Source organism: Ranitomeya variabilis, chromosome 2, assembly GCF_051348905.1.
Source record: "Ranitomeya variabilis isolate aRanVar5 chromosome 2, aRanVar5.hap1, whole genome shotgun sequence".
In the NCBI taxonomy this organism is placed as follows: domain Eukaryota; kingdom Metazoa; phylum Chordata; class Amphibia; order Anura; family Dendrobatidae; genus Ranitomeya; species Ranitomeya variabilis.
Genome location: NC_135233.1, coordinates 619050819 through 619070265, shown reverse-complemented (window position 1 = coordinate 619070265; position 19447 = coordinate 619050819). Strand labels below are relative to the sequence as shown.

General features: G+C 50.0%; 1 protein-coding gene across 2 annotated transcripts in view; it reads right to left on the bottom strand.

Annotated features, from left to right (window-relative positions):
• Nucleotides 1-18855, bottom strand: part of ZCCHC14 (zinc finger CCHC-type containing 14) — a 28084-nt gene extending 9229 nt beyond the window's left edge. The window contains exons 1-9 of one of the 2 annotated variants that reach the window (XM_077288830.1): nucleotides 18518-18855; nucleotides 13308-14056; nucleotides 9898-10021; nucleotides 5108-5181; nucleotides 2397-2468; nucleotides 1084-1190; nucleotides 907-1001; nucleotides 777-831; nucleotides 437-698 (exon numbers count right to left, since the gene is read on the bottom strand). In XM_077288830.1, coding sequence (XP_077144945.1) covers nucleotides 437-698; nucleotides 777-831; nucleotides 907-1001; nucleotides 1084-1190; nucleotides 2397-2468; nucleotides 5108-5181; nucleotides 9898-10021; nucleotides 13308-13877 — 1359 coding nt within the window. In that variant the 5' untranslated portion in view covers nucleotides 13878-14056; nucleotides 18518-18855. The remainder of the gene's footprint in view (nucleotides 1-436; nucleotides 699-776; nucleotides 832-906; nucleotides 1002-1083; nucleotides 1191-2396; nucleotides 2469-5107; nucleotides 5182-9897; nucleotides 10022-13307; nucleotides 14057-18517) is intronic. The other variant, XM_077288829.1, reaches the window with a different exon arrangement.
• Nucleotides 18856-19447: the final 592 nt, after the last annotated feature.

Sequence of the window (19447 nt, the reverse complement as noted above, 5' to 3'; positions counted from 1 at the left end):
AGAGGCCGCAGACATAAGACCGGTGTCTGGAGAGGCCGCAGACATAAGACCGGTGTCTGGAGAGGCCGCAGACATAAGACCGGTGTCTGGAGAGGCCGCAGACATAAGACCGGTGTCTGGAGAGGCCGCAGACATAAGACCGGTGTCTGGAGAGGCCGCAGACATAAGACCGGTGTCTGGAGAGGCCGCAGACATAAGACCGGTGTCTGGAGAGGCCGCAGACATAAGACCGGTGTCTGGAGAGGCCGCAGACATAAGACCGGTGTCTGGAGAGGCCGCAGACATAAGACCGGTGTCTGGAGAGGCCGCAGACATAAGACCGGTGTCTGGAGAGGCCGCAGACATTAGACCGGTGTCTGGAGAGGCCGCAGACATTAGACTGGTGTCTGGAGTGGCCGCAGACATAAGACTGGCGTCTGGAGAAGCAGCTGGTTACCTTTTTCATGGAGAGCTGGCTGAACACTGCGTAGTATTTGTGCAGGCGTAGCTTTCGGAGCCACTCTAGTATGTCTTGCTGCTCTTGCGTTTGCGGGCTTGGCACGCTGGCAGGTATCCCGGTAGAGGATGTGGGCTCTGCTGGAGGCCGGTATGTCACTGCGGTGGAGCTGGAGCACGGAGACATGCTCATGGTGGCCCCGCTGTGGTGCAAGGCAATGCTGCTGTGGGAAGACTGGATGCCGGCCACGCCACATATCGGTCTGCAATACAAGAGACATCCGTTAACACCAAACGAGTGACGGACAGGAAACAACTTCCAGTTGCTCAGACCTACGTACCGTATAGAGGGTCCCACAGACGGGCCGACTTTCACATGGGATGGGTTGATGGCACCTGTGGGAAACGAGGCCCCAATAATCAGGGATTTGTACAGTAAAGGACAATAAGGAGATGGCCGCTGACACTCACTCAGGGTCTGGTGCGGTGGATGGTTCGATGTCGTACTGAAGAATTTCTTTATAAGGTCACTCTTTAATACATGGGGGGGCAGAGACCCCAAACACCTGGAACACAATACACAAAAGTCATTGGAGCGTCACTAAGAGCAAAAATCACAGGAGCAAAACAAGCAGTGAGAGGGCGCACCGGTGATCAAAGTCCAGATCCACAAGGTGTCTGTCCACGGCATAAGAGTCCAAGGCCCCACGGTAAGGAATGCATTTCTCCAAATCTTCCGAAAAGACGTGAGAGATCTGTGAGGACACAAACAGAAGAGTCAATCAGGGAAGACGCGTCTCCTCCAGCGTGTACACGGCGCTCGCGTGCAGAAGCCATAAATCAGAGGCCAACGTGGGATCCTATATTACAGTTCATCTCTATATACTCCGATTATCAGCGACAGGAAAACCCCCGAACATTGTGCAGGTCGTCCTCACACCAACAGAACAGGCCCTGATCCAGCGACAACTCTGCAAGGCCTAAGAAGGAGGGACGGACATCGAGAAAAACGGCAGCTCGTCCTGCAAAATACAGGACGTCGTTCAGCTCAGTGATCACAAAAATAACTCACAGACAAAAAAGAACCGGGAACACCCCACAAGACCCGCCGTATACCGGGAACACCCCACAAGACCCACCGTATACCGGTAACACCCCACAAGACCCGCCGTATCCCGGGAAAACCCCACAAGACCCGCCGTATCCCGGGAAAACCCCACAAGACCTGCCGTATCCCGGGAAAACCCCACAAGACCCGCCGTATCCCGGGAAAACCCCACAAGACCCACCGTATCCCGGGAAAACCCCACAAGACCCACCGTATCCCGGGAACACCCCACAAGACCCGCCGTATCCCGGAAACACCCCACAAGACCCGCCGTATCCCGGGAAAACCCCACAAGACCCGCCGCATCCCGGGAAAACCCCACAAGACCCGCCGTATCCCGGGAAAACCCCACAAGACCCACCGTATCCCGGGAACACCCCACAAGACCCGCCGTATCCCGGAAACACCCCACAAGACCCGCCGTATCCCGGAAACACCCCACAAGACCTGCCGTATCCCGGGAACACCCCACAAGACCCGCCGTATCCCGGGAACACCCCACAAGACCTGCCCTATCCCGGAACACCCCACAAGACCCGCCGTATCCCAGGAACACCCCACAAGACCCGCCGTATACTGGGAACACCCCACAAGACCTGCCGTATCCCAGGAACAGCCACGGGAACACCCCACAAGACCTGCCGTATCCCAGGAACAGCCAATAAGACCCGCTGTATTGCGGGAACACCCCACAAGACCCTCTATACACCGGGACACCCCCACCAGACTCACCATATACCAGGAACACCCCACAAAACAGTCCTGCAGGACGGTCGGTTAGCTGTACCCTCACCACACACCCCATGTGCAGCCGCTGGGGCCGCCATCATTCCCAACATCACTGCTTTCATACCTGAGAAATGAGCTCTGTAACTTCAGAGCAAGATTTGGAGACCAGCGACACCGAGGAATCGGACCAAAATACCTAAAGTAAGGAGACAATGACCTGAAACATTCACGTGTAACTTTACTGAAGAAGCGAAGTGAAAAAGCAAGAATCGGACACTTCCTGCAATCATCAGAGAGGTGCCATCATATACAGTGGGGCAAAAAAGTATTTAGTCAGTCAGCAATAGTGCAAGTTCCACCACTTAAAAAGATGAGAGGCGTCTGTAATTTACATCATAGGTAGACCTCAACTATGGGAGACAAACTGAGAAAAAAAAAATCCAGAAAATCACATTGTCTGTTTTTTTATCATTTTCTTTGCATATTATGGTGGCAAATAAGTATTTGGTCAGAAACAAAATTTAATCTCAATACTTTGTAATATATCCTTTGTTGGCAATGACAGAGGTCAAACGTTTTCTGTAAGTCTTCACAAGGTTGCCACACACTGTTGTTGGTATGTTGGCCCATTCCTCCATGCAGATCTCCTCTAGAGCAGTGATGTTTTTGGCTTTTCGCTTGGCAACACGGACTTTCAACTCCCTCCAAAGGTTTTCTATAGGGTTGAGATCTGGAGACTGGCTAGGCCACTCCAGGACCTTGAAATGCTTCTTACGAAGCCACTCCTTCGTTGCCCTGGCGGTGTGCTTTGGATCATTGTCATGTTGAAAGACCCAGCCACGTTTCATCTTCAATGCCCTTGCTGATGGAAGGAGGTTTGCACTCAAAATCTCACGATACATGGCCCCATTCATTCTTTCATGTACCCGGATCAGTCGTCCTGGCCCCTTTGCAGAGAAACAGCCCCAAAGCATGATGTTTCTACCACCATGCTTTACAGTAGGTATGGTGTTTGATGGATGCAACTCAGTCTTCTTTTTCCTCCAAACACGACAAGTTGTGTTTCTACCAAACAGTTCCAGTTTGGTTTCATCAGACCATAGGACATTCTCCCAAAACTCCTCTGGATCATCCAAATGCTCTCTAGCAAACTTCAGACGGGCCCGGACATGTACTGGCTTAAGCAGTGGGACACGTCTGGCACTGCAGGATCTGAGTCCATAGTGGCGTAGTGTGTTACTTATGGTAGGCCTTGTTACATTGGTCCCAGCTCTCTGCAGTTCATTCACTAGGTCCCCCCGCGTGGTTCTGGGATTTTTGCTCACCGTTCTTGTGATCATTCTGACCCCACGGGGTGGGATTTTGCGTGGAGCCCCAGATCGAGGGAGATTATCAGTGGTCTTGAATGTCTTCCATTTTCTAATTATTGCTCCCACTGTTGATTTCTTCACTCCAAGCTGGTTGGCTATTGCAGATTCAGTCTTCCCAGCCTGGTGCAGGGCTACAATTTTGTTTCTGGTGTCCTTTGACAGCTCTTTGGTCTTCACCATAGTGGAGTTTGGAGTCAGACTGTTTGAGGGTGTGCACAGGTGTCTTTTTATACTGATAACAAGTTTAAACAGGTGCCATTACTACAGGTAATGAGTGGAGGAAAGAGGAGACTCTTAAAGAAGAAGTTACAGGTCTGTGAGAGCCAGAAATCTTGATTGTTTGTTTCTGACCAAATACTTATTTTCCACCATAATATGCAAATAAAATGATAAAAAAACAGACAATGTGATTTTCTGGATTTTTTTTTCTCAGTTTGTCTCCCATAGTTGAGGTCTACCTATGATGTAAATTACAGACGCCTCTCATCTTTTTAAGTGGTGGAACTTGCACTATTGCTGACTGACTAAATACTTTTTTGCCCCACTGTACATCCCCATACTGAGGGACACTGCCCTAGGGGCAATGGTCACCCCAACACATAACTACATTGTGTTACCTTAAAAACATCATCTGCTTTAGTCAAATGCCTTTAAAGGGAAACAGTCAGCAGGTATGTCCCCCACAACTTGCTAATGCTGATATATAAAACAAGTTGGGGGTCAAACGCCATAACTACTATGCAATACCAGGGGGCGCCATAACTACTATATAACACCAGGGGGCGCCATAACTACTGTGTAACACCAGGGGGCGCCATAACTACTGTGTAACACCAGGGGGCGCCATAACTACTGTGTAACACCAGGGGGCGCCATAACTACTGTGTAACACCAGGGGGCGCCATAACTACTGTGTAACACCAGGGGGCGCCATAACTACTGTGTAACACCAGGGGGCGCCATAACTACTGTGTAACACCAGGGGGCCTCATAACTACTGTGTAACACCAGGGGGCGCCATAACTACTGTGTAACACCAGGGGGCCTCATAACTACTGTGTAACACCAGGGGGCGCCATAAATACTGTGTAACACCAGGGGGCCTCATAACTACTGTGTAACACCAGGGGGCGCCATAACTACTGTGTAACACCAGGGGGCGCCATAACTACTGTGTAACACCAGGGGGCGCCATAAATACTGTGTAACACCAGGGGGCGCCATAACTACTGTGTAACACCAGGGGGCGCCATAACTACTGTGTAACCCCAGGGGGCCTCATAACTACTGTGTAACACCAGGGGGCGCCATAACTACTGTGTAACACCAGGGGGCCTCATAGCTACTGTGTAACACCAGGGGGCGCCATAAATACTGTGTAACACCAGGGGAGGCGCTTTAACAACTTTTTTGCACTTCTTAATACATGTGGTTTAACCCTTCGGGCTCGGCCTTCACCACTTACCTCAAAGCAGCAGTTTGCGTTTTTGTCCTTCTTCTTGTGCGGCAAACCTTTAAGTTCAATTTTTTCAACATTCACTAAAATGAAATAAATTTAAAAAAATGACTCCAAGAGAAAAGCTCTTCCAGGTGATTTACACTGCATTGGTCACAAAAGTCCTGGCCCCCGCGGCCCCTCGCAGTCAGGGTTATGGGGGTCTTAGCTGCACTGAATACGTAATATCAGGTTTCGCCCCGTAACCTCTCAGGTCCCCCGGGATTCAGAGCACAATCATCCACCACAGACTGATCCTTCTCGGATGTGGCGGACGCCTTTGAGGGTCCTGGGTGACGGCAGTCGCTGAGATGACAGCGCCACAAGCAGTGAACAGGGCGGATGTGGATTTAGGAGCTCTGCACCCCCCATGAACTGCCTAGGAACAGATATCACTAGCCATGAATACAGCGAGAGTCCAGGAATCTGGAGCACACTACCGTTCTCTGTTATCAGCCACCAGACCGAATACTGTCAGGATAGTCCGTTATACGTCTGCTAGGTGCCATCTGGCATTCAGGAGTCTGGGAAAGCTGGGTGGCTGTTACCATAGAGACGCAGTGACTGGCAGCTCGCCCTCCGGCCACACACTAGACATTTGCCACATTCGCACTTTTCATTGTCGGAGTTTTTTTCTAGATGGAAAGAACAAGTGATCCAGACACAATGGTGATGGTGACTCCGGCAGAGGAGCAGAGACCCTGCACGTGAGCCCACCCCCGGGCACGCAGCTCCGCCGGCAGAGCGCAGCGGCCGCAGAGAACAGCCGACGTCAGCAAATGCAGATCAAAGAAAGTGTCCACTGTGCCGGCACATGGTTTCCGTACAGAACTCGGGGAGGGAAACGCTTCCATCTGCTGCAGCGCCAGCCATGAATCATCCCCGGAACGGAGGCCGCGCCGCCAGATGTGATGATCCACAGAAATTCCACTCCGCCATCGTCTAGACCTCAGAGAAGGGGCGCCCTGCCGTCCACACTGCTGATCTCACACTCCGGCCAAAAGCCATAGAACTACGGCGGTGTCCCCATCTTCACAGCCACGCATCACACCCCGTAGTACGCACATACAGTTGTGCTCAAAAGTCTACATACCCCGGCAGAATTTTTGCTTTCTTGGCCTTTTTTTCAGAGAATATGAATGAAAACACCAAAACTTTTTCTACACTCATGGTTAGTGGTTGGGTGAAGCCATTTACTGTCAGACTACTGTGTTTTCTCTTTTTAATCATAATGACAAACCAAATCATCCAAATGGCCCTGATCAAAAGTTCACATACCCTGGTGATTTTGGCCTGATAACATTCACAGAAGTTGACACAAATGGGTGTGAATGGTACTAAAGGTAACATCCTCACCTGTGACCTGTTTGCTTGTAATCAGTGAGTGCATAAAAGCTGATCGTGTTTCTGGGATCCAGACAGACTCTTGCATCTTTCATCCAGCCACTGACGTTTCTGGATTGTGAGTCATAGGGAAAGCAAAATAATTATCATCGGATCTACAGAAAAAATGTAGTTGAACTGTACAAAACAGGAAAGGGACTCAAAAAAATATATCCAAGGAATTGATAATGCCAGTCAACAGCGTTCAATCTGTGATTAACAAATGGAAAATCAGGGGCTCTGTAAAAACAAAACCACGGTCAGGTAGAAAAACAAAAAGGTCACCCACAACTGCCAGGAAAATTGTTCGGGAAGCAAAGAAAAACCCACAAATAACATCAGCTGAAATACTGGACTCTCTGAAAACTAGCGGTGTGGGTGTTTCAAGATGCACAATAAGGAGGCACTTGAAGAACAATGGGCTGCATGGTCGAGTCGCCAGAAGAAAGCCATTACTGTGCAAATGGCACAAAGTATCTCACCTACAGTACGCAAAACAGCAGAGACAAGCCTCAAAACTTCTGGAACAAGGTCTTTTGGAGAGATGAGACCAAAATTGAACTTTTTAGCCACAACCATAAACGTTACATTTGGAGAGAGGTCAACAAGGCTTATGATGAAAGGAACACCATTCCTACTGTAAAGCATGGAGGTGGATCGCTGATGTTTTGAGGATGTGTGAGCTACAAAGGCACAGGAAACTTGGTCAAAGTTGAAGGAAAGTTAAATGCAGCGCGTTATCAGCAAATACTGGAGGCAAATTTGCAATCATCAGCCCGGAAGCTGCGCATGGGACGTACTTGGACGTTCCAACATGACAAAGATCCAAAACACAAGGCCAAGTCGACCTGTCATTGGCTACAGCAGAACAAAGTGAAGTTTCTGGTGTGGCCATCTCAGTCTCCTGACCTCAATATTATTGAGCCTCTCTGGGGAGATCTCAGGCGCGTAGTTCATGCTAGACAGCCCAGGAATTTACAGGAACTGGAGGCTTTTTACCAAGAAGAGTGGGCACCTGTACTATCCGAGAAAATAAAGAACCTCATCCGCAGCTACCACAAAAAACTTCAAGCTGTCACTTATGTTAGAGGGGGCAATACACGGAATTAATAATTTTGGGTTGTCGTCATGATTTAAAAAGAGAAAATAATAAATGGCTTCACCCAACCACTAACCAAGAGTGGAGAAAAAGTTTTCGTGTTATCATTCATATTCTCTGAAAAAGGCCAAGAAAGCAAAATTCTGCCGGGGTATGTAAACTTGCATCCCGTAGTACGGCCGCGCGTCGCATCCCGTAGTACGGCCGCGCGTCGCATCCCGTAGTACGGCCGCGCGTCGCATCCCGTAGTACGGCCGCGCGTCGCATCCCGTAGTACGGCCGCGCGTCGCATCCCGTAGTACGGCCGCGCGTCGCATCCCGTCGTACGGCCGCGCGTCGCATCCCGTCGTACGGCCGCGCGTCGCATCCCGTCGTACGGCCGCGCGTCGCATCCCGTCACCGCACTTCCTGTTGACAGTTTTTGTGCTGCGGCATGGAAGGAATCCCCCTCAGCCCCCGAGCACAGCTGTAATTTCTATTAATGCTAAATCAGCATAATGTCGGACAAATAACCAGGACGAGGCGGGAGTCGGCCGCGGGAACGGCACAAAATAAGCATTTCCAGCAGAAATTGGATGGAAGCAAGTCTGCTCAATTGGCCGCCTCGGAGCTCAGCATTACACTGCTCGTGGGGGAGAGTCGGGGGGTCTACGGGCTCGAGAAAAAGAAATGTCAACTTTCAGCTTCATTCTGTACAGGCAGAAGCTTTTTCTCCCACCATAATGGTACGCAGCGGGGATGTCTGGATCCCCTTCATACAGATCCACTGCTCGCTCCATACAGCAGCTGCTGCGGAAACATTCAGGGCAATGGCGGCCGTCCGATAACCTGATCATACAGAATACTACTCCTCTTTCCTCCATCATCATGGTGGCGCAGTGCTCCCTCAAGCAGTGAGAGAGTTAACCTGTCCACATAGCAGCTTAAGGGTCCGCGCAGCTGTCGGGGCCGCATGCCTTGGCTTGAATCTGCGATCTACGATAACGCTCTGCGGAGATCAGATAACAGAGAACCCAAGATCAGAAGTAAGACACGGCGACGTCCATGTGCCGAGGCGGGGGCGTCACAGAGAGGGACCCCCGGCCCACACAGAAGAACTCCAAAATCTGAGAGTAAATGGGTGACCCCAAATAGTCACTTCCAGTTGGGCCTATGATTAGAGGTCTATATCCCCCCCCATACACAATAGCGTGTCACTCGCTTTCTATGATGAGCTGTAAAGACTGGAGACCCCTGATGCCACGCGAGCGTCCACAGTAGGCGACACACGGTACCGTAGACTATACGTCCAGGGTAAAGCCTGTCATCATGACGTCTCCATGGGTGTGAACATCGCACATCGCAGCACAACAAAACTAATAAAACCATCAAGAAAGAAATGTCCCGAGGCAAAAAGAGAACTGGAAGGAGGAAAAACAAATTACAGCAGCAAGTCCAGACACAAGCGCTACATGGCGGTGTTATCAGTGCGGGAAAGCGACACGTTCCCACTGTCCTGACCCCGATCAGAGGGGTTCATACCCTAAAATGTATCAGGACACCGGGACGGCCGGTATGGAAAGCATGGTGAATAGAAAGGTCCACAGACCAACTACACATCCTACAATGTATCAGGACACCGGGGGCAGCCGGTATGTAAAGCACGGTGGATAGAAGGGACCACAGACCCACTACACACCCTATAATGTATCAGGACACCGGGGAGGCTGGTATGTAAAGCACGGTGGATAGAAGGGTCCACAGACCCACTACACATCCTACAATGTATCAGGACACCGGGGCAGCCGGTATGCAAACCATGGTGGATAGAAGGGTCCACAGACCGACTACACACCCTACAATGTATCAGGACACCGGGACTGCCAGTATGTTAAGCATGGTGAATAGAAGGTTCCACAGACCCACTACACATCCTACAATACATCAGGACACCGGGGCGGCAGGTATGTAAAGCAAGGTGGATAGAAGGGTCCACAGACCCACTACACACCCTATAATGTATCAGGACACCAGGGTGGCCGGTATGTAAAGCATGGTGGATAGAAGGGTCCACAGACCCACTACACACCCTACAAAGTATCAGGACACCAGGGCGGCCGGTATGTAAAGCATGGTGGATAGAAGGGTCCACAGACCCACTACACATCCTACAATGTATCAGGACACCGGGGCGGCCGGTACGTAAAGCATGGTGGATAGAAGGGTCCACGAACAGGATTCCCCAAGTATATATGTGCCTGGCGGAGAGGCTGCTGCAAGTCTCACATGACGCCGTCACCTTTGGAGTGCTTTCCGGAAGGCCTCTTGGGTATGGGGTCGTCTATGGAATGTGCGGAGGTGTGCAGTGCATTTGCTAGGCTGTTCCCAATGCTGCTGGTCAGGGTCTCTGTTCTTGGGGTCATCTGTAAGACAAAGCAGATACAGAACATCACCCAGGAAGATCCACTGTAAACAGACGCTGGCATTAGGCGGCTGCAGAGCGGTTTATGGCAACAACTACAAAGATAAAACATCGCAGTTTAGGTTTTCCTATTGGAATGCTTAAAGGAATTGTCCAATAACTAACATTCCATTTTTATTTTATATATAGGGGTTGTCTCATCACAGTGCCACGTAGTTCAGTCACGTTTACCGAATAAGTTCTGTCAGTCACAGTGACACAGAACTTGTTCAGTAAACGTGACTGAACTATGTGTCACTGTGACTGACAGAACTTGTTCAGTGAACGTGACTGAACTACGTTGCATTGTGACTGACAGAACTTGTTCAGTAAACGTGACTGAACTACATGACACTGTGACTGACAGAACTTGTTCAGTAAACATGAGTGAACTACGTGGCACTGTGACTGACAGAACTTGTTCAGTAAACGTGAGTGAACTACGTGGCACTGTGACTGACAGAACTTGTTCAGTTATGAACTACGTGGCACTGTGACTGACAGAACTTGTTCAGTAAATGTGAGTGAACTACGTGGCACTGTGACTGACAGAACTTGTTCAGTTATGAACTACGTGGCACTGTGACTGACAGAACTTGTTCAGTAAACGTGACTGAACTATGTCAGTCACAGTGCCACGTAGTTCACTCACGTTTACTGAACAAGTTCTGTCAGTCACAGTGCCACGTAGTTCACTCACGTTTACTGAACAAGTTCTGTCAGTCACAGTGCCACGTAGTTCACTCACGTTTACTGAACAAGTTCTGTCAGTCACAGTGCCACGTAGTTCACTCATGTTTACTGAACAAGTTCGGTCAGTCACAATGCAACGTAGTTCAGTCACGTTCACTGAACAAGTTCTGTCAGTCACAGTGCCACGTAGCTCAGTCACGTTCAGTCAATGTGGTGCACAACAATATTTTGGGTTGATATTGTTATCAAATATATTATAGTGTCTATGTATTTCTTTCGTCCGATGATTTATTTAAATACAGTTAGATATTCATGTAATGGTTTATATATTTTGATGACCTGTTTAATCATTTCGTTCAGTTGTATTAAGTTCTATGAGCAATAAAATTTAATGATAATGTATATATTTTACAGGGAAAATTCTGTGTATTCATTGCATTATTCTTAAATCTTCATAAATAAACTACATACATATTCTAGAATACCTGATGCCTTAGAATCGGGCCACCATCTAGTCTTCAATAATGGGCAAAAGTGCTTGTAAAAATAAGCAACTATGCGATTACCGCTTATCAAAGGGAACCTGTCACACCCCCCCCCCCCCCTTCCAGTCGTTTCAAACTAAAAGAGCCACCTTGTGCGGCAGTAATGCTGCATTCTGACAAGGTGGCTCTTTTAGTTCTGGGTGCTGTAACTAGAGAAATAATTTTTTAATTTGTCAGAAATACCTGGTCTTCAGTCCTGGAGGCAGGCGTTTCCCCCTTGCTTCAGACGCCACACAGCTGTCATTCACATCTTCCTGCGCTCTTTTCTCCTGCCTTGGGCAGGCACAGTGAGCGCTGCCCGTCTTTCCTCATATGCAGCCCAGCTGACTGCGCCTGTGCGGCCGCCCTGCCTGTGAATCCCAGCCCCGCAATGTGAATAAATCATAAGTCACTGCGGGGCTGGGAATCACAAGCAGGGCGGCCGCGCAGGCGCAGTCAGCTGGGCTGCATATGAGGACAGACGGGCAGCGCTCACTGGGAAAAGAGCGCAGGCGCCGGCTCATTTCAAAACAGCGGTAAGGAGGTGGCGTCTAAAGCAGGGGGGAAACGCCTGCCTCCAGGACTGAAGACCAGGTATTACTGACAAATTAAAAAACGGATTATTTCTCTAGTTACAGCACCCAGAACTAAAAGAGCCACCTTGTCAGAATGCAGCATTACTGCTGTACAAGGTGGCTCTTTTAGTTTGAAACGACTGGAAGGGGGGGGTGACAGGTTCCCTTTAAATATCCTCCATGTTCTCTAGAATGGAGGGACTTAAATTTGTTGTCAAGGTTACCAGCCACCGCTGCAGTCTCAGAGCAGCCAGGTAACTAGGTAAGGAACAAGCTAAAACCCTCACTGATCCCAGAAGTCAATCTCTGTGAATGCGACCATCACTCCTACAGGCAGCGCCTGCGACTACCACCAGTATCCACAGCAATGGTCGCACATGCTCACTACCACTACATTCACACAGCGCATTTTTTTTAATTCTTTTTAAAGATCAGTTACTGGACGACATAGATCACTATCCGCTATGATCTCTTTCCTAATGATCCAGTTGATATCAATTTTTATGGCTGGACCGAAAAGTTATGCAGATAATTTGGGTCCATCTAAAAACAGGGATTGCAGCCAAACATTAGACATTATAAGACGTTTCTGTTCTCTTATGAATGATCCTGTACTGAGTCATTATAGTTCTGCCTTTGTCATCCCTAAGCGAATACCGCAAGTGTGAACAGAGCCTGTATAGGCCAGTGACAGACTGGAAACAATTGTAACAATTGGAAAACTGATACTTTACTAGAAAGTTGTGAAACTTTTATTACACCCTGAATAAACTTTATTTATATGAACCTTCAGAACACCAGGCGGCGGGGGGCTTATATATACACGTGTCCCGATAAGCCCCATTAGTCCCGGCAGTGACTGGCTCTGCAGGAGGAGACGTGCGCAGGAGCTCGGGTCCGACACACATGCAATCAATCTTTCCACTCACACGTCAAGCAAGGAAAAAAAAAAAGAAAACGTTTAAAGGGGACTCTCCCGTATTGTTGGTCGGCACAGTGTGGCGGCCTTTGCTCCTTCATACCTGCAGGCAAATTCCCCAATGCTATGTATAGAAGGCAGCGTCTGATTGCCAAGGCAGTGACATTTCCCTGAGGAGTCGGGCACACAGGGATCACCAAGGTCAGCAGGTGGCACAGAAGTGACCATGGCACAGGAATCCAGGTAACGCCAATCACAGGCCGTGTCCTCACATGACATCTGGGCTCATGCTGAACCCCTGTAAATAAGGCCACTGCCTAGGAGGAGGCCGGCAAAAGCCTGACTGGGCCAAGGGGGAACAGAGCAGCCCGGGGGCAAACATATGGCCTAAGAGACAGCGGAGAGGAAGAGGAGGCCAGCAGGATAAAGTAGCTATAGGGACAAAGCAGCAGGCAGCCAACTGGTGGCCAAGGGGACTGCTAGGCAGAAACAGCAGTGCCAGGAGGGCAGAGACAGGAGGCCAGGCCCGGCACGTACCTTGATGCAACCCTTGCTGCTGCTGACAGTGGTGGTGGTAGTGGTGGGCGCAGTCGGGGGTCCTGTGCCGGTACCGTGCCTCCCCTGGATGTGGGCCAGCTCTTTGCGCAGCAGCTGCTTTTGATGGAAGCTGAAGGCCGGATGGTTGGTGGCCATGGTAAAGAGCAGCAGGAACTCATCCCCCGTGCGGCCCTCGTTGAGCTGCAGGCCCAGGTTATTAATGATGGAGTCGATGTGGGTGAGGGTCCGGCACAGCACGCCTGCTGCCTCTCGGTTGTCAGAGGCCAGCAGCGCCAGGGACACCAGCAGTTTGCTGCGCACCACCTCATCTGCCAGATTGGTGAGGCCGCCCAGGTCGGCTGGGTTGTTAGCCTTGATCTCAGAGTCCCGCAGTGAGTGATAGTCTTTGCGGGCAAGGTCCTCCAAGCAAGAGCCCAAGAAGCGCAGCTCCAGAGGGAGACAAAGGTCCAGAAGGCCACACAGAAACTCGATGCGCTGGGAGGAGGAGAGCTCGGAGAACCAGCGGTACACGCCATCCCTCTGCAAGGGGCAGCGCTGCTTCTCCACCATGGTGTCCCCGTCACACTTGGCGTCTGAGAGCTCCGAGATACACGTAGATACCGCCTCCTAATCTGGTGCGGCCCACCTCCGCCTTCCCCGCCGGGACCGGGAGCTGCTGTCGGGAGGAGGTCTCACCGGGACGGCTCCATCTGATGGGTCCGGTGCTCACCAAGCTGTGATCATGACACCTGTGGAGACAAAGAATGGCGTGAGGGCCAAGGGCAGCCGCTGGGAGATGGGGGCAAACAGCGGGGACAAGGGGTATCCCAGAAAAATATCACTCTCATAAAATGGGGACCAGAAATAATAGGACACATGAAGATGAGGGAAAACACAGAAGAGAGGGGATACTGGGGGGAAACAGAGAAGAGAGGGGATACTGGGGGAAACAGAGAAGAGAGGGGATACTGGGGGAAACAGAAGAGAGGGGATACACAGAAGAGAGGGGATACTGGGGGGAAACAGAAGAGAGGGGATACTGGGGGGGAAACAGAAGAGAGGGGATACTGGGGGGAAACAGAAGAGAGGGGATACTGGGGGGAAACAGAAGAGGGGATACTGGGGGGAAACACAGAAGAGAGGGGATACTGGGGGGAAACACAGAAGAGAGGGGATACTGGGGGGAAACACAGAAGAGAGGGGATACTGGAGGGAAACACAGAAGAGAGGGGATACTGGGGGGAAACAGAAGAGAGGGGATACTGGGGGGAAACAGAAGAGAGGGGATACACAGAAGAGAGGGGATACTGGGGGGAAACAGAAGAGAGGGGATACTGGGGGGAAACAGAAGAGAGGGGATACTGGGGGGAAACACAGAAGAGAGGGGATACTGGAGGGAAACACAGAAGAGAGGGGATACTGGAGGGAAACACAGAAGAGAGGGGATACTGGGGGGAAACACAGAAGAGAGGGGATACTGGAGGGAAACACAGAAGAGAGGGGATACTGGGGGGAAACAGAAGAGAGGGGATACTGGGGGAAACAGAAGAGAGGGGATACACAGAAGAGAGGGGATACTGGGGGGAAACAGAAGAGAGGGGATACTGGGGGGAAACAGAAGAGAGGGGATACTGGGGGGAAACACAGAAGAGAGGGGATACTGGAGGGAAACAGAAGAGAGGGGATACTGGAGGGAAACAGAAGAGAGGGGATACTGGAGGGAAACAGAAGAGAGGGGATACTGGGGGGAAACAGAAGAGAGGGGATACACAGAAGAGAGGGGATACTGGGGGGGAAACACAGAAGAGGGGATACTGGGGGGAAACACAGAAGAGAGGGGATACTGGGGGGAAACACAGAAGAGGGGATACTGGGGGGAAACACAGAAGAGAGGGGATACTGGGGGGAAACACAGAAGAGAGGGGATACTGGGGGGAAACAGAAGAGAGGGGATACTGGGGGGAAACACAAGAGAGGGGATACTGGGGGGGAAACACAGAAGAGAGGGGATACTGGGGGGGAAACACAGAAGAGAGGGGATACTGGGGGGGAAACAGAAGAGAAGGGGAAACAGAAGAGAGGGGATACTGGGGGGGAAACACGGAAGAGAGGGGATACTGGAGGATACACAGAAGAGAGGGGATACTGGGGGGAAACACAGAAGAGAGGGGATACTGGAGGATACACAAAAGAGAGGGGATACTGGGGGGAAACACAGAAGAGAGGGGATACTGGAGGATACACAGAAGAGAGGGGATACTGGAGGATACACAGAAGAGAGGGGATACTGGAGGATACACAGAAGAGAGGGGATACTGGAGGATACACAGAAGAGAGGGGATACTGGAGGATACACAGAAGAGAGGGGATACTGGAGGATACACAGAAGAGAGGGGATACTGGAGGATACACAGAAGAGAGGGGATACTGGAGGATACACAGAAGAGAGGGGATACTGGAGGATACACAGAAGAGAGGGGATACGGGGGGAAACAGAGAAGAGAGGGGATACTGGGGGGAAACAGAGAAGAGAGGGGATACTGGGGGAAACAGAAGAGAGGGGATACTGGAGGGAAACACAGAAGAGAGGGGATACTGGAGGGAAACACAGAAGAGAGGGGATACTGGAGGGAAACACAGAAGAGAGGGGATACTGGAGGGAAACACAGAAGAGAGGGGATACTGGAGGGAAACAGAAGAGAGGGGATACTGGAGGGAAACACAGAAGAGAGGGGATACTGGGGGGAAACAGAAGAGAGGGGATACACAGAAGAGAGGGGATACTGGGGGGGAAACAGAAGAGAGGGGATACTGGGGGGGAAACACAGAAGAGAGGGGATACTGGGGGAAACAGAAGAGGGGATACTGGGGGGAAACAGAAGAGAGGGGATACTGGGGGGGAAACACGGAAGAGAGCGGATACTGGGGGAAACAGAGAAGAGGGGATACTGGAGGATTCACAAAAGAGAGGGGATACTGGGGGGAAACACAGAAGAGAGGGGATACTGGAGGATACACAGAAGAGAGGGGATACTGGAGGATACACAGATGAGAGGGGATACTGGAGGATACACAGAAGAGAGGGGATACGGGGGGAAACAAGAGAGGGGATACTGGGGGGAAACAGAAGAGAGGGGATACTGGGGGGATAGACAGAAGAGACGGATCACCCTGTACATTACACTGCATCACCTTGTACATCATTGTACCACCTGGCATATTACTGCACACTACACTGTACATCCATCACACTGCACACTACACTGTACATCCATCACACTGCACACTACACTGTACATCCATCACACTGCACACTACACTGTACATCCATCACAATCCACACTACACTGTACATCCATCACACTACACATCCATCACACTGCACACTACACTGTATATCTATCACACTACACTGTATATCCATCACACTGCACACTACACTGTATATCCATCACACTGCACTGTATATCCATCACGCTGCACACTGCACTGTACATCCACACTCCACACTACACTGTACATACATCACACTGCACTGTACACTGTACATCCATCACACTGCACACTACACTGTACATCCATCACACTGCACACTACACTGTATATACATCACACTGCACTGTACATCCATCACACTACACTGTATATCCATCACACTGCACTGTACATCCATCACACTGCACACTACACTGTATATCCATCACACTGCACACTACTGTACATCCATCACACTGCACACTACTGTACATCCATCACACTGCACACTATACTGTATATCTATCACGCTGTATTCTACACTGTATATCTATCACAGTGTATATCACACATTACACTGTATATCACTGTACACTACACTGTATATCTATCACACTGTACCCTACACTGTATATCTATCACACTGTACCCTACACTATATCTATCACACTGTACCCTACACTATATCTATCACACTGTACCCTACACTATATCTATCACACTGTACACACTATATATCATAATGTATACTACACTGTATATCACACTGTACACTACACTATATCTATCATACTGTATACATTATATATTACTCTACATGACATATTACTGTACATTATACACAGCACTGCACATTATACACAACACTGCTCATTATATATTACTGTACATTATACACAGCACTGCACATTACATATATTACTGTACATTATATAGCACTATAAATTATATATATTACTGTACATTATAGAGCACTGTACATTATACACAGCACATTATATACAGCACTGCACATTATACACATTACTGTACATTATATACAGCAATGTACATTATATACTACTGTTCATTAAACACAGCACATGATAGCACTATATACTGTTATAGACCCTTATATCCCGCTATACATTTATATACCGCTATAGACATTTATGTACCGTAACAGACCTCTATAAACCGCTATAGACCCTTACATTCCCCTATAGACCTCTATACACCGCTACAGACCTCTATACACAGCTATTATTATTATTTATTATTATAGCGCTATTTATTCCATGGCGCTTTACATGTGAGGAGGGGTGTACATAATAAAAACAAGTACAATAATCTTAAACAATACAAGTCACAACTGGTACAGGAGAGAGGACCCTGCCCGGGAGGGCTCACAATCTACAAGCTATAGACCTCTATATACCCTTATATTCCGCTATAGACCTCTATAGAACCTTATACACCGCTATAGACCTCTATACACCGCTATAGACCTCTATACACCGCTATAGACCTCTATACACCGCTATAGACCTCTATACACCGCTATAGACCTCTATACACCGCTATAGACCTCTATACACCGCTATAGACCTCTATACACCGCTATAGACCTCTATACACCGCTATAGACCTCTATACACCGCTATAGACCTCTATACACCGCTATAGACCTCTATACACCGCTATAGACCTCTATACACCGCTATAGACCTCTATACACCGCTATAGACCTCTATACACCGCTATAGACCTCTATACACAGCTATAGACCTCTATACACAGCTATAGACCTCTATACACAGCTATAGACCTCTATACATCGCTATAGACTTCTACATCCCCTTATATTCCGCTATAGACCTCTACATCCCCTTATATTCCGCTATAGACCTCTATATACCGCGGTGACAGGCTCTCAGCTGTCGCCGATGTGGAAAGTTCCCGTGTCTATCACTCACCAGGAGCCTCCGGGGCGGGGCCTGTCGTGACAAGAACGTAATAGGTCAGGAGCTGTCGCGACAGTCCCGGCCTCCCCGTGCTCGGACGCTCCTCCCGGCTGTGGGTGAGCCGCTGCCGCCCTCTCCCGGCGGGTGTCAGTCTGGATGACCGTGTGAGGGAGAGCCACAAGCAGCACCGACGGCGGCAGACTAGACGGCTCCCCAGGAACACGAGGCGCGGCCTTCCGTCCGTCCCCCCGTCCGGGCTCCGGTGTCCCCGGGGCTTCCGTTTCTCGCCGTTATGTCACCGTCACACACAAACCGTTACAAGTGATCGGCTGGCGCCCCAGCGCTGACACGATGACCCGCCCGCGGCCCGCTATGCCAAGCCACGCCATTGGCTGGCTGCTACGTGAGGACCGCCCACATAGTGAAAGTGGCCGCTCTGATTGGTCAATATTCCCTGTCACTCTTTTCATCACTGACTAGAAGGAGAGGAAAAAAAGCGCTGTCGTGGATGGTGGAGACTGCCTGTCAATCACAGTGGGTGGGCTCTGCCGGGACCCTGCCCCTCTACTCAACATCTAGTGGTCTAGTGGGCTGCCAATCAAATGCACGGCAGGCGAGGATGGAACCATTCATCGTACACAGGGGGGACTGCGTGGTCGTAGGAAACGGAATAAATGAGAGAACAAGAGCAAAACGAATCTCATCAGCGACCGGGGATGATAACTGTGCCGAGAGCTGACGTGGGTGTGAGACTGCCTCAGTAATGGTGGTCGTCCCCCAAGTCACCTCACATGGGCTCGTCCCACCTCAGCAGCTGGAGGTTTCCTGGGGGCTTCAGATGTGGGATGTGCGGCTCTCCCAGCATGCACTGGGGCTCAGGGCATGAGTGGACTTGTAGTCCTCCAGGGCTCTGGGAAGGGTCTGGTCTTGGTGCTCTGTTTG